A 26,159-nucleotide genomic window follows, 5' to 3' on the forward strand; every position below is an offset into this window, starting at 1 on the left:
GCAGGGCGACTTCACTTACGTCAATGGAAGATAATGAAGGTGTCGTCCATCTTTTTTTATACAGTCTTTGGTCAATCATCATTAGAGCGCCACCCTCAGGCTAAAGTATGTCTGATGTGTTCAGCTAGTAGAATATAAAGCTTACAAAACGTTTAGCATACTTAACTAGCGCCAAGATAAAGCGGCACCCTCCTCCAGTTTCTCTTGAAGCCAATATGGAAGTGACTTAAACTGCAATTCATCAACTGGCTACGATGCTACTATTCAAAACTACTCTTCAGAATCCTATGGGTGACATCACAGACGCAACGTCCTTATTTTTTTACAGTCTATGGCCAAGACCCAAAAATTTACGACCAGGAGCCTCTACTGAACTTTTGGGGGGAAAGTAGTGTTTTGTTTTCTTTGTGTACAATAAAGGGTTAATTCACCCAATGACTTTCTTTCTTCTTTGGAACACAAAGATATCTAGCAGAACATCCAAGCTGCTCTGTTCAATGCAATAAACATATCTGAAATTACTATAGACTTTCAAGGTACGTTTACGTGACGATGTACTAAAAACAGAAAGGTGTTTTTTTTTTTTTTTTAGATATGGATGACTACGTAGTCAAAACAACCCCCATTTATATGGATCCACAAACTATTAGAAACGCTACATTCTGTTGCCAGGCCAGTAGTTGGTGATGTCTCTTTGTACAGAAACACTATACACCTATACTGAACATATTACGTATGACATCACCGTTTTCACAAATAAAATAAAAAATGTATTATAAATATATATTATGCTATTACATAATGTTATTACACAATCGTTTTCAGATTGTTTTCAGGGCCCCAAAACACCAGTGTCGTGTAAACGAATGACCAAAACGCATGAATTAAACGCACTCATTCTATGAAGAACAAAATAAAAAATAAAAATGAATTTAAAATGAAATTAATATAGTATAATCTGTTTAAACACTAAGATTCTGCAATAACACACATCTATGCGCTGCATTGTTTTACTATTTCACAATTTTAATAAAATGTTTCTTTCAAGGTACAGTACGTATAGAACATGTTATGAAGGCTTGCAAAAATACAGAAATTAGAAAAGAAAAACAACAACTAAATAGAATATATTTCTTCACAGAGATACTGAGGTCACAGGGATTTGGTTGTGAGTCTCAAATACTGCATAACTTCTTTGATGTCTAAAATAATACAGATGTTGCAGCATCGATATATGGTAGCTCAGCCCATTCAAGGTGTGAATGATAAAACGTAATGTTTTATGGAAAAATTTGTTCAATTCATAGACAAGATCAAACAGCAGTGGTCTTCGTTTTAAAACTGCCTTGGCAGAGGAAAGAAACATTTAAATCCGAAGGAAAAGGCACTTTAAATCTAAAGCAACATCAGAATCATCTTTTCATTTGTAATAAGTAAGGAATGCTTTGAACAACCTAAGGCACATGGGTTTGAAAGTGCTGGGTAATGGAATCAGTTTCAGTTTCAACTTTTCTATGATGACTTTCCACATAGTGGCTTTTCATCGAGAACAAATCAGTATTTGTGTCATGCGATATCGCTTACTATATTGTTTTATTTACCCAGTATGACCATTGGTGATTGCAGAAGCCACATCAGATACATTATCCAGTACGATCTTTAAATTCCATTTATTTCAGGCAGTCCCTTTGCATATGACATTATTAAGATGCTACTCGAGGAATATCTCTACATCTACTTATTAGACATTATGAGGGATTTCATCAGTTAGTGTAGTTGCAAGCTCTTTATATCATAATGTGATGGAGATATTTCAACCAAAAAAAAAGTGTAACTAAAGGCACCATTCGGTGAAAAGAGGAACTTAATCACATTATTCAAGCAATTTAGATGTTTTAAAATGGTGTTATTTCTTGGAATGACTTCAGTTTGGCCCAAACAGAAGACAAGGGATGCTGGTAAAAATGAGATGTAATGCTAATCATTACCACAATGGCAATTATTTAGTACTGATTGGAGTTTATTTACAGTAATAAATACTGTAAGAGCTAAATACAGTTAAGACATGGCGCAAAGTTATACTAACTAGCTAGAGCAGGACTTAAGGCAAAGTTGAGTAGAAGTAATTAAATAAGACAAGGGTATTGTTAGTTACACTACAATATAGTGCAGGGCTTTTTGTCCTTAAAGGGGTTTTCTGAGGCAGGGATGCCCATGAGCAGGGGGTCGTATTTGGCATTTTCTCCACAGTAACGCATGAGATCAGCAGAGGCCTTGGAAACCTGTAAGAGATGTCAGAATGTAAAAAAAGTGAATGATTAATGATTATGCATGAATGATTAAATCACAAAGAAACTATTATATACTGTTTCTTTTTACTACAAAACAAGAATTTACACTTCCATTAAAAAAAGATATGTTCATTAATAAGGCTGCATTTATTTTGTTTAACCAATTTAATGTATATTTGCTGAATAAAAGTATTAATTAAAAAAAAAAAATCTTATTGACCCCACACTTTTCAAGGTTATCCTTACCATAAATTTTTTAACAATGATTTCCACTATCACAGCAACACAGTCATGCACATATATCCTTACTGTATGTACTCTATTGTTCTATTTTTACATAATAATACATTTAGTAGACAGATGTATTTACAGTAATAAAGACAATAAATAATAAAAGTTCTAAATTGGCATTAATGGTTCTATGAAGAGCTTAACACTTAGCACTTTCCATAGTACAAAAGGTTCTTTATAGTGGAATTTTGTTTTAAGATTATTAAAATATTCTTTATGCAAATAAATAAAATTGTGACTGAAAGGTTCTTTGGGGAAACAAAAATATCTCATGCCATTGCTGTGAAAAACACCTTTTTGGAACCCATTATTTTTACTAGTGTACCAAGAAATTAATTAATAATGCCTAATAAAAATGTTCCTTATGTTTGATTCTGAAGCCTGTTGCATGAAGCTAGTTGAACAAACTGAATTTCAGAGTAGGCTTAGAGTTGACCAATCCATAATCAATCCAACCTGGTTTAGATCAGTTTCAATGGGCTCAAAACACTCCGCATAAACATTCTCTGTCAACTCGAGTTTAATCTGGAGTTGCTTAAGCGTGTGCACTTGAAATTGTGACATCATCAGTGAACAGCCAGTACAATTCACTCTCTGCTGACAATCAAGAGATCATTATGGAAAAAAAATAATGAATTTGAAATGCATTTACAAGGCAGGAATAAACACTGCTGCTGCAGTGAAAGTTTGAGAAGGCAGCTGAAAGAAATGAAAGTAAATTAATAAGCCTTATTTATAGTTTCACAAAAGCTCAAAAGAATAAGCTTAATCTGTACAAAAGCTTATATATCAAAGCTTGCATGCATATAGTTATTCACTCTAAACTGCTTTAATTTGGAGCAGATACAGAGATACAGGGTTAGTGGCTTCATTGCATCAGATGTCATCAGATTTGCTCACATCTGATTTGTCTCATTTTGTTTTGCGATCTCTAACCCAGAATAAAACCTGTTCCAGAGCAGGTTAGCAGTGTAGCGCAAGATACCATGGCAATGAAACCGCTAAAATCTAACCCACCTTCATGAGTCAGAGAAACCAGAGTTTGCTCAAACTAATCTCAAACTAACCAGCAACTGAAGCCAGCTTCATGCAACAGGCATTAATTCACTCAACAACAAAAAAAGACTTGCAAAACATACCTTTATCCTCTCAATACTGGCTTCGACTTTCAGCTGATGTACCATCCTCCTAGCGTGTGCCAGATTGTTTGAACCCGCCATTTTAGAGGACATTTTTAAAACCATATAACTGCAACAACAAAAAACACACAAACATGCAGTTACAGAATCTGCAGATGTCATAAAACACTTATGTTGTTATACGCCAGTGTCAGGAAACAGAACAGAAAGTTATGACATCTCATTGACACATACTTCTTACAAACTTGTCAATTCAATTCCCTTACAGTAACATATGAAATTAAGGGCAATTTCACAATCTTTCTAATAAAAACATGTGAAAGTACTTTCATCAGTTAAAAGGGTTACTTCAGCGATTAGCATATGGCTTTGTATCAGTAGAAACCCTGGAGTATATTCAAATGATTGTGCTTTCCCCCCTCATATCCCCGAGACAAGAGATTTATGCATTTTATTTCTGGAAAAATTCCTCCTATGATGCAAATTGACGATATTTGCATCATAGGAGGAATGTTTGGCCAGAGGCTAAAGACTACAGCCAGCCATTTCCGCATGTTTTGAACCCGCGCATGGGGGATGGAGATCACACACTCAGAGCTCAGCTGCAGGCACTCATTTAAACGGAGTTATGGTGAGCAATCTAAGTCTTTTAACTTCTCAAATTAATTTCTATGAAAGTTAAGCTTGCAAAGGCATGAACTGAAACGCGCCAGACTGAACTCGCGTTGTGAATGTATGCCGCGATTACCTCAGCTCTAATCACGAGAGCTCATTCAGCTCATTTATCTCACTCGTGCAGTTAGTGCTCAGTGCTGGGATACTCGCGCAGTGACTCATTCATAATATCGAACAGACACCTTCAGTTTTTAATTGTAGTGTCTTCTCCAACTCAGTCACAGTCATCAAGTAGGTGGCTTTAGGAATGGCCTCACAGGGCAGCGAAGCATTCTGGGAATTGTAGTTTTTCCTCCCTATGAGACAAACATACATTTTCTGTCTTTTCTCAGTCTAGAAAGCACCAAATTCAAAAATAATTTAACATTTCGACTACATTGAAGACCCAGTTTAAATACAGACTCATCTTCCCAGCGCTGAAGTACCCCTTTAACAGTTAACACCATTGGAGTCAGTATTCGGCACATGCACTGCCCTCTACAGTCTCACACCAACTAGAAGGTTATAAACTCAATACGCAATCTGATGGACACTAAAGAGAAGCTTAATTCTCAGCAGATAAAAGGATGAAACCTTCTCAGGAAGCAGTATAATACTGGTATTCAAGTGCTTGTACTGTGGAAAACTGTGGAGCTTTTAGTGGCTAATAGGAACCACAATTGGATTTATTTTAACGCCACTGTTTAATTTGCATTTCTCTCGTTCCTTGCTTTCATTACAAATATACTTTATGCCATGCACTCATACAAATCTAACCTGAAAGACTAGAGTATTTTAACAGGACAAACAGGATAAAACAAAAGAATAGCTTATCCATTCAAAGCATTGATGGATTATGATGGTCAAAAAGGTTTCCCTTTTTATTTTTCATGTTTAATATTTTACAATTATTTCAGTTTATAAAAATCTCTCTCTTCATTCTGTTCGCAGGCGACAAGTTTAAAAGCATTGTATGCCATAAGAAACCCATCTGTAATCAGGTCAGGTGAATCAAACCAGCATCATTTTGCATAAATAATTCAAAGATGTATTACATAAAACCTGTTTCCAGGTTCCTGCATTCCCTAAAGGAAACTGGAAAAACTTCATGAGTAAAGCACAATGAGGAAGTCAACAGCATCCATTGCTTGTCACTCATACTATAACAAAATATAAAAGGTTTTTTTTCACTGACTTAAGCGTAAAGGAAGAGGAAATATTGCAGTGCTGTTTTTGTCAGACGGGGTTTTAGGTTACTAGTCCTCAAAGACAAAACATGTTTTTTTGTTTGTTTTTTTCAGATGGGACATGTCCTACTTTACCTGGCTTGAGGAAGTTTGGCAGTGGCATGATATCACACACTTACAAAACTGGGACAGTGTTACAGTGCTCTCTGTGGGGAAATCTTACATAATTACAAAAGTTCTTCCAGAATATCCAGACCCCAGTCAATCGACAAACTGCAGGAGATTGTTTCTGCACTAAAACTGCTCACTTTAAGCTATTCTTCAGTTATGCCAAAGAAACTGATTCAACTATTATGACGAAATAGAAGTTCACCAAAAATCATAGCTTTTCCAATTATTGTGAATGGCATAAACAGGTTTGAGGAAAATCTTCAGGTCATTTCCCATTGCTATTATTATGGAAGCAAGAATTGAGAGAATATTTTAATTTAAAATGTTCCCCCTCAGAATTGGACTGTATATCTTGCAATTGCGAGGTTCTCTATATTCTGACTTTTTTCTTGCAATTGCAAGTTTAAATCTCGCAATTCTGACTTCACAATTTACAATTGCGAGTTTATATTGGATTTATTTCTCAGAATTACTCACAATTGTGAGATAAAGTCACAATTATCTTTTGAAAGGTTTTGTTCTGTGGCTGAAAAAAGCTTTCATAATCCCATGACGTTAGAGTGGAACATTACGAAATCATTTATTATGGTGTCTAAAAAAAAAAAAGATTATTTAGGCTAAAAATAGTAACAAGTACACTGCAAGACACAATCTGCACAGATAAGTGTGCACCTCTTTGGCTGAGTCACTGAAAATTTGCTGCTGACTTTATGTTCCGCATACGGGTGTATGGGTGTGTGTATGGTGGTGCACTTTTGGAGAGAACACAAAACAGGTCCCTGTCTCCGTCGTGCCCCATTAGCCCCAAGGTCACCAACAGCTGCCGCTAGATAGTTCATTCAGCAGATGTTATCAGCTGCTCCTACTAACTGCTCGCTTAGTCACATGATCTCATCGTGACACAAGCAAGCCCTAATCAACCGACCGTAGAAATGCAACTCATTCTCACTCAGCATGTACTACTGTGACAATTCAGCACATTTGGACTTGCATGACCTGAAGGCAGCAAAAAAATAGCATTCAAATTTTAGGTAAACTCAGGACAAGAATATTATTTAGTATGCAAAAAGATTTAAGAAGTCCAACTGCAACATAATATTGAAATATTATGACAGCGTCATCAATATCTGTTCTTTGAATGCTGAACATTAAATGAAATGCAAGTCAATTTTACATTTCTGGGGGGAAAAAAGCTGATGATAAGAAAGCAGGGCAGATAAGAAAGCAGAAGTTATCTACTAAAAAAAGTTTAAATGGATTTCACTGAATTATTTGCACGTTTAAGAAAGTGCTTCTCAACCACAGAGTCAAAGTCTGAAAATTAAAAATTAGGGAAAAAAAGGAAAAAAAAGTGCATCTTAATGATTCTGTGACCTATTTTCTCAAAGTTTACAAATAGTTGGAAGCATTTGGGATATTGTAAGTACTCAACTGAACATAATATATAACACTAGCCTGGTGGTTTTTGGATATTTTACTGCAAAAATACTACATAGTGCACCTTTAAATCACTTTGGTGACCTGTTGGAACCATGTTTCAGCCTATTTCAGATCGCATGCAATTAATTTAACAATTAAAATGTGGGAATTCTTCTGACAATTTTTTGTCAGCATGAAACCCCTAAAAGTTTCAAGCGAAAAAGTTTCAATAACACATTTGTGCTACAATTTTAAATTTAGTTTGTGCTAAAATCATGTGTAGGGGACATGTTATAATTCCTCTCCCAAAAAAACAACAACATGCTGAGCAGAGTAAGTATCGAGTTGAAGTAACAACGTGTGCAATAAATTCTGCATCTAGAACATCTGTGGCATCAGGGTTTTACTTTGTGAAATGGTAATTTCATGACGAATGATTGACAGTCTGAGAGATTTAACTGGCCTAATATGTTACAACCATCTTGGTTTACAACTATATGGAAATGTATTAGGTAGGGCAGAGGTCACTTCTACAGAAAGCAGTCTGTTAACCCCCAGGGTCCAGTTCTATTGAAACAGATCTGCATGCACAGTCAAATGTGAAGTGAAGTTTCGAGAGCTGACAAACAGAAATACTGTCCAATAGTTATTCTGCAGAAAGCATCTGCCTTAACATGTTGTCATAGTACATGAAAAAGATGTCAACATCTATCAAGAGTACATTGCAGAATTTCTCAGAAATCACTACCGAGAAATAAGTGTGCACATATCTAATGAACACTCAGTCAGTGCAGCAGAACTCAGTGTGTCCAGAATGAGACAGTTTGGAGCAGTTAGAAAGAATATTGGCTAAACATTGATGATCCACCTAATTATAATCCTCTCTTCATTTAAGATATGGATATACTGAGCAAAAATCTGACCAACAAGTTCATAATTACTTTCATGCTATGGCCAATAAATTATAAACTTATAAAAAAATGTGTATGTTTTTGTTTAAATGTTAGATGTTTTAATGTTTTTGATGCTGCATTTACTTAACTAAAATTTAAAAAAAATTAAACAGTAAACAGTGAAAATTATTACAGTTTAATAAAACTACTATTTTAATATATTTTAAAATGTAATTCAATCCTGTGATGGATTTTTCTTGAATGTGAGTGTGTGTGGAAATTATGATACTTTGGGGCATTGTTTGATAAATAGAAATTTCAAAAGAACAGTATTTATTTAAAAATATAAATATTTTGTAACATTATAAAATGTCTTTACTGTCACTTTTCATCAGTTTAATGTGTCTTTGCTGATATATTATATATATATATATATATATATATATATATATATATATATATATATATATATATATATATATATATATATATATATATATATATATATATATATAATTTTTTTATAAAAAGGAATTTCACAGAAGCAAAACTTTTAAATGGTTTTGTACACATTACATTATACAATATAAAAATAAAGCATTAAAAAAACAAAATCAGTTGTTTTAAAATGTTACAAGTGAACTTCACAACATTATAAATGTACATATAAAATTCATAAAGGGCTTGACTAAGTATTATATTTTACTGCGTTTTAAAAATGTACTGAGCATTAGAAGAAGTAAGCATTAGAAGACAACAAAAAGATCATCTAAATCTCAAAACAGAGGAAATGAGCACAAACAATTGCATATACCAAAATGACCTAAACCAATAAATCAATATTAATAAATATATCAACCTACATGGAATATGGTACCAATGTAGAGTATGTGCATTTTTGGTTTTAATGCAAAAAATAAATAAAAGATTCATATTCAGTAAAGGATATCTGCAAACTAATTGGGAGTTTTATAGAAAAAAGCCCTAAACCATTAAAAATTGCAGCAGAATCAATGAGGCCAGTTTGCTATAGCATTTAACAACTATAATCTGATTTGCAACCAACAGTGTAAAGCACAAAGGTGATGATGTCATGCACTTGCCCAAGCATCATGCAGTATTAACGGCCGAGTCAAAAATAGCCACTGTGCAGCAACTCCCAGCAGATGGGAATATGTGAGCAAGTCCTCAAAAAAGAGCCAATCCACACTGAACAACACAGGGCCAGGGCTACAATAATGGGCCATTATCAGGCAACGCCTGAGGCTTAAACAAACACCAGCTCTTGGAGATAATGTCTCATATACGTCAGCATGCGTGCGGGCCTGATAACCAGGAGCTGTGTGTCGAGGTTTCACCCTCTGGAAAACAAATAGCTTTGTTGTGAGGGGATGAACTGGCGCAGAGGTAGTTCCCAAAGTCAAGCAACCCAGGAAAATTCTAGGGGTGGGAACAGTTGGAAACCGAAAGAATTATTTTTGTTCTTTTTTTGTGGTTTAAGAGGGAATTACATGAGAAAGACAAAGTGAGAGACGATGCAGCTGTGAACAGGAGGTTGTGCGTATATGGGCATGAAGCCAGATATGCTGGTGCAACAGAGGTGCAATAAAACTCCCGTCCATTGTGTTCTCTGCCTGCCACCCCCCACTAAATGCCCCCATTCATCTCAGCAGCTGAGAAATGCACAACTATTCAACTTCGAACAACAAACTCACCCTAACAGAGCTCTGCGTTTAGACTGCAGCCCTAAAACAAAGCAGTCTTTATGAAGCCCCGGTCACTGGCAGCTCCACTGTGTATGAGTACATCAGATTATATATCGCTATCTGAGGCCAAAGGTCTGCGCTTGGCTCCTCCCAGTTAATATGCTGGATGGCTCAATAACAGGGAAAACACTGTAATGTCACACAGCATTGACTGGTTTGGGGTTTTACAGGGAGGGTCTTTGTGCTGAGGGGCTCCACTATGGCAGACAAGAAAACAAGCAGAAATGTAGAACGAGAGAAAGAAAAACTTATGATATTACAGAAAACAATTTATCTTTAAAAAGATAATCTTAAAGGGGTAGTCCAACTTATAATGTTCATTTATCATATTGTTCCAAACTTGTATGATGGGAAGTATGCTAAATTTTGTATGTAATATTTTATTTTCTGTTGTTCAGGTAAGCAAATTATAACAGAATTTCCTATAATAAAATGATATAAATGACCATTGGCATTAACTCATGCATACAAGTTGCAACTATATTTAGTGTTGCTTTGCAGTTGCTATATAAGGTGGTTTTTGCTATGCAGTTGCATGGGTAAACTCACTAGGGGGTTGCCAGAGTGTTTTAGGTGGTAGCAAAGCATTTGCTTGCCCACTTCCATGTCTTTATGATATTATTGTCCCAAGACAAGACTACAGTCCAGAGCACCAGACTAGAAACAAGACCCGAGAGTCTATGGGCCCTATTTTATCGATCTGAGCACATGGTCTGAAGCGCGTGGCACAGGTGCACTTAGGGCGTGTTATGGTTGTGTTTTGGGCATAATCAACAAACCAATCAGAGTCTCATCTCCCATTCCCTTTAAAAGGCAGTTGTGCTTGCACCATGGCAGAATCGCTATTTACGTGGCGGAATTTGTAAGTGGAAAGACTGAACGCTTCTCCATCCTTTTATTTTTAATATTTCAAATGTTTGTGTGCTGCTGTGTGTGTAATAAGCAGAGTGTATGTCCATTGTGCACCTGCCAATAGGCGCACATTATTGTGTTTAAATAACACAAATAATACTGCGCTATTGACTTTAGACCAGGTTTTTGTTGGTCAATGACGCAGTTCTTTTCAGTTGCCTCAAAATAGCAACGCGGCAACAATGCGCCTGAAAACGCCTTTTCCGACCATGGGCAAACAGATGGGTGCGAGACGTGAGTGTATTTATTATATAAGCAATGTCGCGCTACACATGAAAACGATAACTCCGTCGGGCCTATACTGCACGTGTAATTCAGTAGCCCCGCCCACCAACTCAAGCAAGCTGGTCAACAACAATTTAAGATGTTGCGCTATTCCTGTTTGTGGAGGAACACAGTCGCTGCATAAGCTTCCTTCTGATCCTAATATTAGGAATGTGTGGTTGAACTTTATTTTTAGTGAAGTTCCAGCTCACATGGGGAAGACATTTTTACTTCATTTCACTGCGGGATCGTTTGTAAACAAATCTCTGGTCGATGCTGGATTTGGATCCGACCAACAGGAATGGTGCAAAACACGTGAGTAAAACGTGTTTTTATATGTGATAATATTGCATTGTTATAAATCGTTTTGCTTGTGTACGTGTCTTACAGAACATACATTTAGCACGCTGGACTCGTATGGGCCAGGGCTCGCAAAGCCCGTCAGGCCGATGAATATCATTATATTCCGTTCTTGTTCTGTTATTCTTTCTCTCTCTCGCTCATTGACATCTGAAGGCCAGCGCGCGTGCCGAAAGTGTGTGCGTGTGCGGTTCACGCTTATATCGTCCGATCTTGCGGGCTATGTGTAACAATAATATCTGTCTGCAGAGCCGCAGTTTCACCCCAGCCGCAGTTTTGCCCGCGCATACCCAGTTTCACTAAAGTGGTTTTGCCTGCGCATGCGCAGTTTCACTACAGTGGTTTCACGGCACGCGGATACGTTTGATTTTTAAATCTTAATTCTGTCCTAAAACTATCTATTGATTATCGTTGCTCCAGCTGTTATTTTTTTTGCATCTGCTGTTGCCCAGAGGCCTTCAGGCTCCTTTACTGATAAAAAACAATGCTGTCATGAACACTTAAATATTTCTATTACGTTTTTTCCCCCAAAAAACAAACAGCCTGGTATAATAATTAAACCCCATGTATTTTCAATGCCTGGTATAAAAAAACGAACTTTCGAATATAGACATTTCAAAGGTTTCTATAATTATTGGTAAAGACTTAAGTCAAGATAACTAATTCCTCAAGTTGATTAATTCTGCCTGGAGTAAATGCATAAACTTGAACACAAATAAAACGTACTTTTAAACAGGCTTAAAGTGTGAGTATATTATTAATTTGTTGGAGACATAACCAAGAAACGATTTTAATTTACATGTATTTATTACATTTACCATTTACATTTTAAACATTTCATTATTTTACCAGTTGATCACTATAATAACTATAAAATCAAACAAGTGCATTTACAATAAATAAATAAATAAAATTGTAGTTTTATTCCCTTCCAGTGCCGTAACATGCATCTCGAAGACATAACGACGCAATGCGCATGCGCGGTTAGAACTGCTGTGGTAAAACTGTGGTTAGGGTAAAACTGTGGCTCATGGCTCTGCAGTCAGACCCTTCTCATGTGTAATATAAAAATAATAGTCCAATCAATCGCGTGTCGATGAGAAATAAAACATTGTGTTTGTTTGATAAAGACGTTTACGAGTCCTGTGATCGAGATAATCATTCTGGTTGCCGCTTCTCCCTCATTCTCTCCTCTCCCTGAAGTGACAAGGGGAGCTTAAGCTCATTAAATATGCAAATCTTATCCAATCCTAGCCGTGGGCATTTACTTCCAAGTCTCCAGTGCGTCACGCCCATCAAAACCAGCGTTTTGGAGAGTCTCAAAACCAGTATAGAAAATAGCCTATTACTTATTAGTTATGATGTTTTTGAATGTAAAAACCACACAAACATCATTAGTTGACCTCAGACAACAGTATAAAAAAAAAAGCCAGTTCATGACACCTTTAAAGGGTCATTCAGGAAAAACATGGCTAAATTTGTAATTAACACCAACTTACAAGATGATAAATCGCAAATGAACGCACACAAAGTTCTCATTTTCCAACAATGGAATATAAACTAAATTGGTTTAAATTACTGTTGAATTAGAGATCATTTAAATGGGAGTCCTGCTCTTGACTCTCCTTCAATGTAAGAATATGTGATTTTTTGCACATTTTATATTCACCAGGTTTAGAAAGGTAAATAATTTGAAGCATTATTTTGCAGGTTATAAGCTAAAGTTTAGTACTTCAAGTTAGGAGTTTGTTCCAGTCCCAGCAAGCACAATTAATGAGTAACGCCACAGTAACAACAGTGTTTCTTTTTGACTCTACAGACATCTGAACGGTGTAGCTTACAGGAGAGGGTTGTGTGTCAAATGTCAAATATTTCCATAAAGAGTGTGAACAAGAGAACACATGGGATGAAGAGGAACGATGTTGTAGTTTACAAGATCTCAGGAACACATAAAACGAGCTAAGACATGAAATGAGAAATAAATTGAGACCAAAAGAGATTGACATGCAATATATGTTTTGCATGTGTTTGCATAAACCATTCAGGTTCACAAAAATAATCAACCTATAACAATGAGCACACCAACATTCAGGTTTGTACAGCAATTCTTAAAAGAATATATTCTTATAAAAGAGACCATGCATGCTTCCGTTAAAATGAAACCTTGTCGAGCCAGCCTCCCTTCACTAAAAGAAGGAATTCCAAACATGAACGCCTCCAGAGTTTCTGCATGTCACATGAACGGATGTTTCATCATGGGATCAAAGATCCTTTCCATGAACTCATCATCACATGATGACACCCATATGATATACTGGTCACCTGGCTTCACAGCATCAAAAGTTCTCACTAATGGAATAAAGCCTACAGGAGATTGTCAGGTTTGGGCAGTGAGCCACATATAATGTGGAAAACCAATGCATGACAGGATCTCATAAATACAATTGTTTACTGTGCCACTACTAAATGTGATGCAACATGCCAGAAATACTATAGCCAAAAAAAAAACTAAAAAAAACGTTATATTATGGGTCAAATGCAAAATGCCACTGCTACAATACTAGCCGTCATTTTACTCGAATAACTCTCGCTCTAAATATAGTCCGGCTGAGTAACCCACTTCTAGCCAAAATAACCTTGAATTTGGTTACATCATTTTTGCCAAAATAACTCCATGATATTCAATCATGTAAGCAAAGTCAACAGTGATTACAAGGTGTTTGATTTAATTTCTATGACATGTTCATGACTAGTCTATTCTTGAGCCGTGGCAAGATGTCTTCAATTTTCACTGACAGCCCAAATTTAGCTTGTTTTAACCTAGAAGTCAGGGCTGTTTTTGTACGGCTATTGGACATCCTTTAAACACATAATTGCTGGGTAAGGTGTTGCAAGAGTATTTTAGGTGGTTGTTTACAGGCCCAAGTCGAAAGGGTGTACCTAAATTACCAAAACTATGTCCCTCCTTCAATGAAAGTTTATGGGATTTAAAAAAAAAAATTAAAGTCCAAACGCTTAGACACTTAGCACTAGAACATCTCATGTTTTTAATGTTTCTCTCATGCATTTAAGCTAATACTTAGGGTTATGGGTCACAAAAATCACAAAAAATACTACGTTTTGGACATTGCTTTTAGTAGCATAAGCTAGAATAGTGAAAAAATGAGGGATTTTTTTTGTGGATGAGGTTAAGTGCTCCCAGAGATAAGTTTTCAGCTGTCTTTTGAATGTTGTCAGTGATTCAGCAATTCCACCAGCAAGGTACAGTGAACGAAAATGTTTTGGAGAGTGATTTTGTGCCTTTGTGTTGGTAACAGCCATCGCTCCTTTGCTGAGCAAAGGCTTCTGGTGGGGATGTAGACTTCTAGGAATGAATCATCTGAAGCGTTTTGATTGTACACGATGGAAGTCCAGCCCAAAGTGCATTGCATTGCGCAAGTTGCAATTGGGAGATATAAAGTCGCAAATTACTAGAACTACATTTTTTGTTTTTTTTTACTCTGAGGTGGAAAAGGCGTGCATGGTTTATTTAGTTCTTTAACCCTAAAGATAAGATGGCGTACATTTTTTGTGGGGACATTTTGTATGACCAACTGAACTTTATGCAAAATCACAAATAAATCAATAAATCAATACACACGCTGAAATGTGATCACATTTAATAGTGATGCTTGCCTCATTAACCACAAGCATAGCACTATATAGTAAAGAAGTGATCTTGAAGAAGGAACACGCTGGCTGATGCATTTGCAAAAATGCAGATTTTTCACTATTTCTGAACATTTGTAACACATAACCAACATTTTTTGTAAGATATTTGTGTACTGACTGACTGACTGAAGAAACCAGAGGCACAGAACACCATAAGACAGCGACTCATGTCTGTCAGAATCAGAATTGTGTGGCATTTAAAGAAGTTATTTTAGACCAGGCAGAAGCTTAGAACATGATGACACAAAGGTGTGCTTGACCCAATTGGCAAAAGGTAATGTCAGGGATCTGGGACTTTTTTTCTCTAGAATTTATCAAATAGTTTGACCCTGGTGTCATTTATACATGAAGCCTTGTGATCTGGAGTCAGGCACGTGGTCCATACAATTTTATGACTGATATGACTAAGGGAAAAAAGAAAGTGGCGGAAACATACTTTGGTTCCAGGTAAGCAGAGTTGGTCAAGGACAAATGTACATGGAGTTTGTGACTGGGGGAGAAGAAAACACTTCAGCGAAAGAACCTTTACACGATGAAGTGAAAAAGAAAGTGTCTCTAAAGGGAAATTAGATGGAATGTAGTACCTAAAAATTCCAGCAAGGGGCACGACAAGTTGCTTTCTTTTCTTGGGAAAGCCCACAGAGAAATGTGGATTATATCAGTAATGCAAAATTATCAAATAAAATTATTTTTCAATTTGCTTGGGACATAGGACAAAAAGTCCTGAAAAGTTGTTAAAGAAGTTCCCCAAAACTCTCATGATTATAAAAAGATTCCCTCACACTGTCCTATTAGAGCGCCCTGACATGGCATATAAAGCATTTGCTGTGTCCCATTGTTTCCCTATAGGATTTCCCTACATATATTACTATGTATCTTCAACAAGTACAGTCAGTAATGATACAGGCACGATTTTTTTTTTTTTTATATATATAAACATTGAAAATAAAAACATTCAGTTCACTAGAAGTCAGATTTTGGCTCAGTAATCTCTCTGATGAATTCAGTCCAGAAGTCATAAGGACTCATAACAGAGTAATTTGCTCTGGAATGAGTCTATGCCGGTTGTGGTGTTGTTGTTTTATTCACCTAGGGAAATAAGCTGGTAAAGGTTGTTAAATCATGAATCATGAATGCGTAGTATGTTCGTTTCTGCATGCACCCTTTAAATGCAATTCAATAGAAAGACATTTATTTCCTTTGGACATGACACCATCAAACAGATATGCATGTTAAACATCAGAACCCATGGTTTCCCAGAAAGAAACGGACAGTATTGTCAATAATGGGCTTGTTTTCCTTGTCACCCTTGTTCCTGGTTATCAAATGCCTTTGAATCTAAAATGAAGACTTGCTTTAGTTCTAACATCAAGTCCAGTTGGGGGCTTACAAAGCAGGAAGAGAAAGTGAGATGGTTGTCTGAACATAGAGGGTTGTTGTATAGCGCCATGCCACCTGCACACTCAATTCTCATTAAAGAGGAACAGTGGGACAAAACATTTTGGGGCCCTACGGCCACCCCGAGTGTGAGGCTCTCCCACACAGAAGCTCTCACAAAACTCCCTTCACAAGTCCCCCAAAATGCCAACCTCACGTCTTTGAGGAAGCTTCCTAAACTTCTCATAATCCCAGCTTTGTTCTCTCTGACAGTGAACTTCCCCATTCGGATTCTCACAGAGCTGTTTCCTCATCACAACCTGAGTCTGCTCACTGCAATGGGCACTTTCTCAGTTTCCAGCATTAAACACCTTGCTTGATCAATGGCTTCCATTCATCAGTTGCCTCATGGAAAGCCACTACCTTGAGTCTTGCCCATCTCTACCCTTAGGGGGGAAAATGCTCTCGCCACCTTCCCAACAGGAAGATCCTTTTGGCAGATTCCTGTGAAGAAGTGGAAGTTATGTCCAAATAAAAATAGGTAGCAGCAGGTTTAATTCCCAAAAGGAGAAACATACTTGCTAAATTTTAATTCTACTTTGTTTTAGATAAAATCACCTGACAGATGTTTAAATGTAAAGAGGATTTAACCAGAACCATTAAAAGGTTAGTTCACCCAAAAATTTATATTCTGTCATTCACCCTCATGTCGGTTCCGAACCTGCAAGTCCTTCGATGATCTTTGGAACACAAATTAAGATATTTTTGATGACGTCTAAGCGCTTTTTTGCGCTATGGAGGACAGACAGCAACACAAAGACCTTCAAGGCCCAGAAAGATAGTAAAGAGATCATTAAAACACTCCACGGGACTGCAGTGGTCCATATATGTTATGAAGTGATAAGAATACTTTTTGTGACCAAAAAAACAATAATAATAAATAACGACTGTGTTCAGACGATGAACGAAGTTATTAAGGGTTTGATACGACATGAGGGTGAGTAATTAATGACAAATTACATTTTTGAGTAAACTAACCCTTTCTTTCTGATTGCTGATTGCCTATCAGTTCTTTATGATTCCCATCCAGGAAAGACATGCCTAAACTTCAGCACCTTTTTAGTACGCTCACAAACAATTAGGAAATCTGTTAAGTATATAAAACTATTGTAATCTCCCATTAAATTTCTCAAATGTAATAAATGCAGTGACAACATTTTTATGCTACTATATAAAGATAAACTCTTACTTCCAAATAAGGCAGCACCTCAAGAAGGATAAGACCAGGTTACAGAGTAACAAAACCTTGTGTTGATATCTCTGGCACATCTGTTATAAGATCTCTATGTATGGTAAAATGCTGTGCTTTTGTATTGATTGAAGGTCAATTTGAACTAGTTTCTAAACAGTTGTAGTTAATGAACAAATATGATACCTTAGAGTTACTCAGTATTAATCACACTTAATGTTGGTGTCAGACAGCAAGGAAAAGTAAACTTTGACCAACTGGTCTTGGTCAAGTTAAAAGGGGACGTATCATTCTGACCATCTGTCAGTGTTAATGGGTGTTTATACGCTATGTCTCGCCATGGGCCTGACCTCTACCAAACTCTACAATGAAAAACTGTGTCAAAAGGCAGATTTTTTTTTTTTTTTTTTTAACTAAGCCCTCATTGGACTTCATCCACGAAATCAAGAGTGCAGAATCATATGTGAGCCTCTAACGCTACCTTTTGGAGACAAATGGTAGTGCAGGGCTGTAGCAGCCAACACAAAAATCTGTTGCTACAGGGCAGAATTTGAACATTAAAATCCCTATCAGATATTATAATCAGCAGATGGCATCCTAGTATGTTGAGTTTGAGCTTGGTTATAGCGGACACGTAATCTGAAACCATTAGCTCTCTAACAGTATGAATCTTACAATATTCCATTTAGAAACAAAGCATGTTTAAGATAAATAGCTAACATTACAAAATTATATATAAATAATAAATAACTACTGTGATTATAGTAAAAAAAAATACTAGTAGTAATACTACTACTACTACTAATACTATTAATAATAATAATAAAATCAACTAATAACAAAAAATCTATAAAAATTCAAATAAAATTTGATTTAGTACAGCATATCACACAACTGTTGTCTTGAAATCTCACATCACACAAAAATGGCATCAATATGGCATGGAACGTGCCTTGCTCAAAATCACAGACAGACCTACCGCTAAGAAAATACTATTACTGCTGCTGCTTTACTAAATAGATCTTTCATGCCGATACAGATTATTATCAGTTCCTTTTTCAAAGGCTGTTTCAGATCACGCCTAAAACAAGAGACTGACACAAACACGCCTAAAAGTGGAGGGACATGATGATTTTGACAAGAGTGATACAATAAATCCATTCATCAATGAAGGTCAATGTCTGGCAGACATACATACAAGGTAGAGTCCACAAATTCTCAAAGACCTTAAGCTCATCAGTTCACCACTCATGTACACTGCATTATATACATTCACCAGCCTCTTGATTGTACAGCTTATAAATGGACACCCCAGTGTGCCAAGAAATTACCCTACGGAGGTTAACTACAACCATTACACCCCCAGCACCAGCCTGAACCGTTGATACAAAGCAGGATGGATCCATGCTTTCATGTTGTTTATATGGCAAATTCTGACCCTACCATCTGAATGTCACAGCAGAAACCGAAAACCAAACTTCCATTGTCAAATTTTGGTGAGCTTGTGTGAATTTTAGCATCAGTTTCCTGTTCTTAGCTAGTGGCACCGGTGTGCCTTCTGCTGCGGTAACCCTGTATCTGCATCACGGTGTGGCATGTCGTGCGTTCAGAGATGGTTCTTCTTCAAACCTTGGTTGTGACAAGTGGTTATACTGTTGCTTTTTTATCAGCTCAAACCAGTCAGGCCATTCTCCTCTGATCTCTGGCATCAACAAGGCATTTTCACCCACAGAACTGCCACTCACAAGACATTTTTCTTTTTTTTTCCTGAGAATTCTGACCATTCTCTGTAAACCCTAGAGATGGTTGTGCGTGAAAATCCCAGTAGATTCTGAAATACTCAGACCAGCCCGTCTGGCACCAATAACCATCCCAACCAAGTTTGTGACACTTTCTTCTCTTAACTTTGGCAGATTGTCTTAATTCACTGCCATGAGTTGCTGCCATGTGATTGGCCGATTTGATACAGTGGTCGGTGAGTGTATACTGCAGTAACATTTCAAGATTCTAACACCCGTTTCACACGTACTCCATCCGCAGTGCGTATGCGGTGCGTGTTGCGGTGCAGGTGCCGCACACTCTGTTGTGCTTTCACATATGCTGCGTGTGAAACCAACTGATCCGCTGTTGCATACCACAAACAAAGCATTTATTCATATTTTTTTATTTAAAATCCAAAAGTTGTTACTGAACATGGCTCGTCAGAATTGCAATTCACTTTGTTTGCCCTTTCATAGATGGCAGGTTTTAACGTAATACATTTAAACAACAACTGACGGACAGCATCTGCGTGCAGTGTAAAAGCTGTAATCAGTTAACATGGGTACGGAAAAAAAATACGTACTGCAGATGGAGTATGTTTGAAACAGGCGTCAGGCACCGTACACACAGAGACGTGTTTAGCTGTACATGTAAAAATGTTGTATTGTATCAGTGTTTCATCCAGAAAGATTCGGTGTTTGGGAGCCTAAAACTAGCATTTTTTGAAACCGGATCCCAGGGTGGAAAAATCTGTGACAGACACCCTTGCGTTTTCATGTGTACAGCCAATCCATATATTTTGTGAAATGGTGATGTCATCACACCACATATCGCACGTGTCTTCTCAGTTTTTAGTCTATCTCTGTGGCAGAATTACAGTGCCACACACTGGTCTGGCATGTACACACTACTTTTTTTTTTTTGTCAGGTTCAGGGGTTTATTGAGGCATATTTATTGAGGCGGGGGGTAGGGAAAGCTCTTGCATGTAGATGTGGCCTAAATTTCAACTTTTCGATAATGGATAACAGTTTTTACGATTGACATTAGAACTAGGAAACTATTGACTAAAATGACACATGATCTTGTAATGCTATTATTGCTATTTTTATTAAGCTTTAATCTTCCAAAGTACAAATTTGATTTAGTGTGCAGTTCTGAAGTCATGTGGCAGCGCTTTACATTTTTTGCTAATGGTATCAGAGGATGAAAGTGACTGCACGAGCCTGGTCTTGGCAAAGATATTTCTCGTGAAATAGCAAGGGTGAGAAAGCGCGGTATGACAAGTTGACAATCCCAGGACTCAAACCCATTCTAATAGCACCAAATTAAACAATATGGTTGGATCATGTGACAGTGTTATTTTAGTATAATTTATATAGTATTAATAATTTATATATATTCAGTTAAACTTATGTGCTTTTGAATTATGTATTAGTTTTCTATTTAGCTTTAATATATTTTTATTGTAGTTTGAGTCATTTTAGTACTTTTCTATATTTGAACATTTCTAATTTTCAAAAGGTTTCACCTAATATTTATATTTTATTAAAAATTATTTAGTTAACAAAAACAGTGCCACATGCTAGTCTTGTAGAAGACTACAAATTATATCCACATCTAGTTCAAGAATGTCTTTGGAAAGACATTTGGACATGACAGTATTTCAGATGAATGAATGAATCAAATTTTATTCAGTTACTAAACATAGAACAAAATGTATGTACAGCAAATTCATTACAAACAGGGAGAATATCAGAAAAGGTGTAGGCTGAAGCCATGGCTTCTTTTCTTATTCAGTGCATGTAGCTGTTAGGTGAGAGTGGTGGTGACAGATAAATATAACTTATTTCAATGTGGCTTCTGAGGAAACCAGAATGATGCAACCCTCAAGTTTCTCAATCAAATTGAGAAAGGGTATGAACTATTGCAACAATTACGAACATTGGCTAAAAGTTACAATGCCTTTTCCGGGCAGCAAACTTTTTTATTTTATTAGTCTTACAAGAGAAGTAACAGTGAATATACACTGTACATTATAACTGAATACTAAACAAAAGAAAGAGAAAGTAAGCTAAAACTGCACATAGTTTATAGAGTTAGCAGGGCATCTACATTTCCTTAATGTGTAACAGGAAAACAGTGTTTGCAGGTCAGGTTTTGAAAGACTTATAAGCCATATTGCAGCCAAATGTTTAAGAGCTGTTGGGTCTGGGGAAGCCGTAAACTATTGCTTTGGTGGTTTTGAATTTCTTTCTTTTTTAAAATCATGCACAGACTGTAATGTAATTGTATTGCCGCTATTAACCCAATACCGACGATTCATGCTGATACTAATAGTACAACATGTTGCACAAAACATTTAATAAGTTGAAGCAGCGCTGCAGTCAGAAGAGGTTTGGTTTTGGCAGAGCTCTGTTTCCAGTCACATTCTCTGACTAACAGTCAGAACATAAACATAGAGGACAGATTTGAACAGTATGTGGTTAATCACTGCAACACTAAAAGCCACCACTATCTCAAAGGGAAGTAGAGGGATTGTATGTGTCTGTATGTTTTATTTTTATTTACAAAAGATAGTTCACCAAAAAATGAATATTTACTTCTTATTTTGATCCATACATAGTCGGTATGAAATTAAAAATCACCTCATCTATTTTCTAAATGCATGTTAATGTTCTTACTGTGAATGATTCAGTCGTGCATTTTTAACTTCTTTTTTTTTTTTTTTTACCATAATCAAAATGTCACAACTGGATTTTTTTGGTGAAATAACAGACTTCTCTCTGGTAATGTAAATCAAATTTCTCTAATAATTTAGTCAGATTAAACCCATCCCTTTCTTGACTGGCAAGCTCACATTCAGATCTGCCTCCAGCAAAATCAACAGTACCCATCCTACATTTTTTCTTTTTTGATAATCTGTTACACTCAGATACATCACAACATGGAAGAAAAGATCTTTCGTTACTTCCATTTCATCATGAATTTACAGAATATTAACGCAGCTTTCAGCCTTTTCCATATAACCATTCATGGTGACCACATCTATAAGGCTCAAATCAGGACTTGAATTTGCAGATCCAGAAGGCTGATTCTCCATAGTTCATTCAGAGATATTCCAATGGATTTTTACAAAACCAGTTTTCAATGTTCTTTGTGGCATTACAGAAAGAGAGTCCAGTCAAAAACTGGACAGAAAACATCAATAACAGCTTCAAATAGTCAAAGCTGGCAAAGCGTTGGGCGGATCTTTGCCTCCACGTCATGCATTAAAATCTTCCAAGTTGGATCTCAATGACATGTTGCTGCCTGGAATGCTACAGTGAAAAATTAATTCGACTTTAGTCTGTTCATCACAAATACACCATATGGCTCCAGAAAAATTGGAATATTGCACTTGAATATATGGTCTGCTTATATGGTTATAGTTTTTTTGTACTTTGATAGACAAAAACAACATGGTGGGAAGTAAAAAGCAATCTATTTTTGAGCAAAGTATTCCTTAAAAGGAAACCTAATCTGATTTAGTTGTATGTATGGGAGTTCACTGACATCCTCAGGGCCATGTGTCCGCTTTCAAACGAGATCAGACTAGATTCAAGGCACTTTTCTCCTCACTATGCAGACAACATGGATGTGTGTACTGTACTGAGCCTGTAATATCACACGGTTTCATTGCCCACAAAACAGGGGCTCAGGAGGATGGTCCTTGATCAGTGTTTGATGAAAGAGAGAAATGAAGGGCGACCTCACTGGGCTCAAATGGAGTCCAGGTCATTAACAGTGTAGTCATGCATCAAACCCATTCAGAGGGGCAAAACTAGGGGTTTAAACATATACTGGATTACTAGTTTCATAGCCTGTATTTAATGAGCAGCACATCCCCTATGGCGGGAGTTTTCCCTTTTTTAAATGTCACTGACCCACAAATCCCTAATCCTAAATTTTAAAAGGCAGCTATATATTTTAATGTATAAAACTTAAATCTAAATGCATATTATAAAAGTGTAAACAATTTTTTTCTACTGTACAAAAAAAAAGAAGAAAAAAAAATCAGGTCTCCGACTGAAAAATTTCTAGTGACTGATCACATCTAAATTTTTTGTTGGCCAAATTGAATTTCTGTTAATTAATTGCATTAATTCACAAACATTCAATTTGGCCAGCTGAAAAATTTAGATGTGATCAGTCACTAAAAAATGTTCAATTGGAGACCAGGATTTTTTTTTTTTTTTTTTTTACAGTGTATAGTACTGCACTATTAGATTATATATATTATATCAAAACATTAATTATTTAATGTTTACATAGTTTGTTTGTTTTTTATATAAACTTTTGCACAGACCCTCAGACATTCTCTTGTGGCCCCCTAAGGGACCCCAGGCCCTAGTTTGAAAACCCTGAACTTAGTGTAAAGAAAGAAAATTCTATTATCTTGATCTTTTTGTAGTTTGAGGCAGTTTCATAGTCGTTTAGAACCACTTAAAATGATTTCTGCTGTAGGCCTATGTTTGGGCATTGCCATCTTAAAACAACAATACTAGAATAATTTTGGCCTATTATGACAATGATTCAAATACAGGAATTTCCCTCGCATACCAATGGGTGGATACTAGGCATTTATTCAACTTTAACGTTGTAGTTATTAAGTTTGATTGGTTAAACCGCAAATAAGTATGTGCCTAACTGCCTATATTGTTTCACATTGACTAAGACCTGTTGAATCGAGTGAGTTTGTTATCCGCTTCACAACTATAAACTCCACCTTAAAGGATCAACAGGCGACAACTTTCTCTTTTCGACAGACAAATGTATCTAAGCCACAAAAATAAGCAATAAAGTTGCCACATCTCGGGTTACATATGAAAAACAAGTGATTTAAATCCGTAACACTCATTCGCCGTCGACAGTTTTACTCTTACCTTTAAAAAAATCTCCCAAGCGTGAGTCCTGATAAATCAGTGGACAAACGGAAAATACGACCCCGAAATGGTTTCACGTCAACTTCAAAGGTCCGTGAGGGGGGGAAACGCCGGGGGAAAGGATCTCAATACTATTTAAAAGTTAATTGCATTCTATATCACTATTGTAAATGTATTCTTGTTACTTTGTGAATGACACCGTTTGTAGCACTTCCACCTACGCTGACCAATCACAGTCGGCGCAAGGCGTGACGTCACTGTCGACCTTTCGGAGGGAGAGAGCGAGAGAGAGAGACGCCGCAGATTGTTTTCCTCTTCTTTTCTCCCGAATTCTTCCCAAATTCGGCGCCCTCTTTCTGTGACCGTGGGAACAATCAATCCTTGCCTTGACAAAATAACAGAAATGTTGTTGTATTGGCCATGTTTCTTTAGTAGGCTACTGTCATGAATTTGTCGCTTTAATGATGGTTTCTCTTTACATTACAACACTGACTCAGTCTAAAGTATGAGATTTATGTGTTGCACTGTTTTAGCTATTAGTTTTGAAAATGGTATTACATTATCACTTCACTTGTCCTCAGATTGTAAATGTGCTTAAATATAGCCTATCTCTAATAAGGTTTTAATTTGTTCTAGTCACTCTTTATCCTGAAGGTCCTGATCTTTCCACATTTGACCTATTCAGTAAACCTATCATTATTATTTTCTGTCTCAGTCATTATGAAAACTTTGTTGCACTAATAAGGGTCTCACTTTTAGATAGAAATACCACAAATGGTCAGCCACTGCATTTAATGCATGTGACATTCTAAATATTTAACCCATTATTTTGTATCTGACAGTGTTTATTTACTTTTAGTGGCATTTAGTCAGAAAATAGGTGAAGTTGGTTACATTACAACAGCTGAATTCCTGTGAACATGTAGAACAGCTTTCAAAATAAATCCTTAATGTCAATTTATATATTTATATTCACTTTTGTATTAATGAATGACAAAAATATATGATCTTCCTGCATAATTCAAACACTGAACAAAACAAAAAAGTGTTCTGAATTTTATTTTTTTTCTTGCCAGTGTTTACTGTATATGCTAGACTGTCTCTATTATTACACCAGTGGAGCAGACTGCACCTGGTCAAAGAACACAGCAGGAGATTGTTGAGGCTGAAATAAACTGAAAGGCTGCTGTGTTGCAGAGATGAGCGGCGGGAAGTGGACCGCAGCATACTAAGCAATGAAATAGTGTTGGCAGGGTTTGTTATTTAATCCCAAAATTTAAGAAATTGAATTAGCTTTTGTATTTTCAGAATTTTTATGCACGTTTGTCTTAGTGTATTATTCTTTTTTTTTTTTATACATTTATTTTATTAGTAATTTTAATAATCTTATTTCAGTTAGTTGCCAAGAATATATTGATTTCTAATGTTCCTTTAGTATAGGTCTTAAGATCTTGTAATCAATGTATTTTATTTATCCCATGCTCTTGCTATAAATCAAAAGGTGATCAATATTTCTCTGTAAGCTGTACTGGAACTTTAGGGCCTATCCCTGTATGTAGTCTGTGTGTGTCTGTGTCTGTGTCTTGATTATTTCAACTATTTTTTTGTTCTTTCTTTCTAAAGCAAATCAACTGCGGTTGTGTAAAATTGTGCTCTATATACAGTACAAATTTGGACTTTAACTTATGAAATATAATCCTATGAATATAAAAAACTTAAAACACAGGAAACAATGTTTTGACTTGGAGTTCAAGGTTGTCTCCATTACGACTGCATATAAAACAAAATTGA

General features: G+C 36.3%; 1 protein-coding gene across 2 annotated transcripts; it reads right to left on the reverse strand.

Moving 5' to 3' along the window:
- Positions 1-1,005: 1,005 nt before the first annotated feature.
- On the reverse strand, positions 1,006-24,617 carry gng12a (guanine nucleotide binding protein (G protein), gamma 12a). 2 transcript variants are annotated; one of them, XM_067453127.1, is made up of 3 exons: positions 24,369-24,617; positions 3,722-3,830; positions 1,006-2,282 (listed from the first exon to the last, which is right to left on the reverse strand). In XM_067453127.1, the coding sequence occupies exons 2-3, from the start codon at positions 3,824-3,826 to the stop codon at positions 2,157-2,159; spliced, it is 231 nt and encodes a 76-aa protein (XP_067309228.1). In that variant the 5' UTR covers positions 3,827-3,830; positions 24,369-24,617; the 3' UTR covers positions 1,006-2,156. The 2 variants fall into 2 exon arrangements, with proteins under 2 accessions (XP_067309228.1, XP_067309227.1); XM_067453126.1 differs by lacking the exon at positions 24,369-24,617 and having other exon boundaries at positions 3,722-3,841.
- Positions 24,618-26,159: the final 1,542 nt, after the last annotated feature.

The sequence above is a fragment of the Pseudorasbora parva genome, chromosome 9 (genome assembly GCF_024679245.1).
Source record: "Pseudorasbora parva isolate DD20220531a chromosome 9, ASM2467924v1, whole genome shotgun sequence".
Taxonomy (NCBI): Eukaryota; Metazoa; Chordata; class Actinopteri; order Cypriniformes; family Gobionidae; genus Pseudorasbora; species Pseudorasbora parva.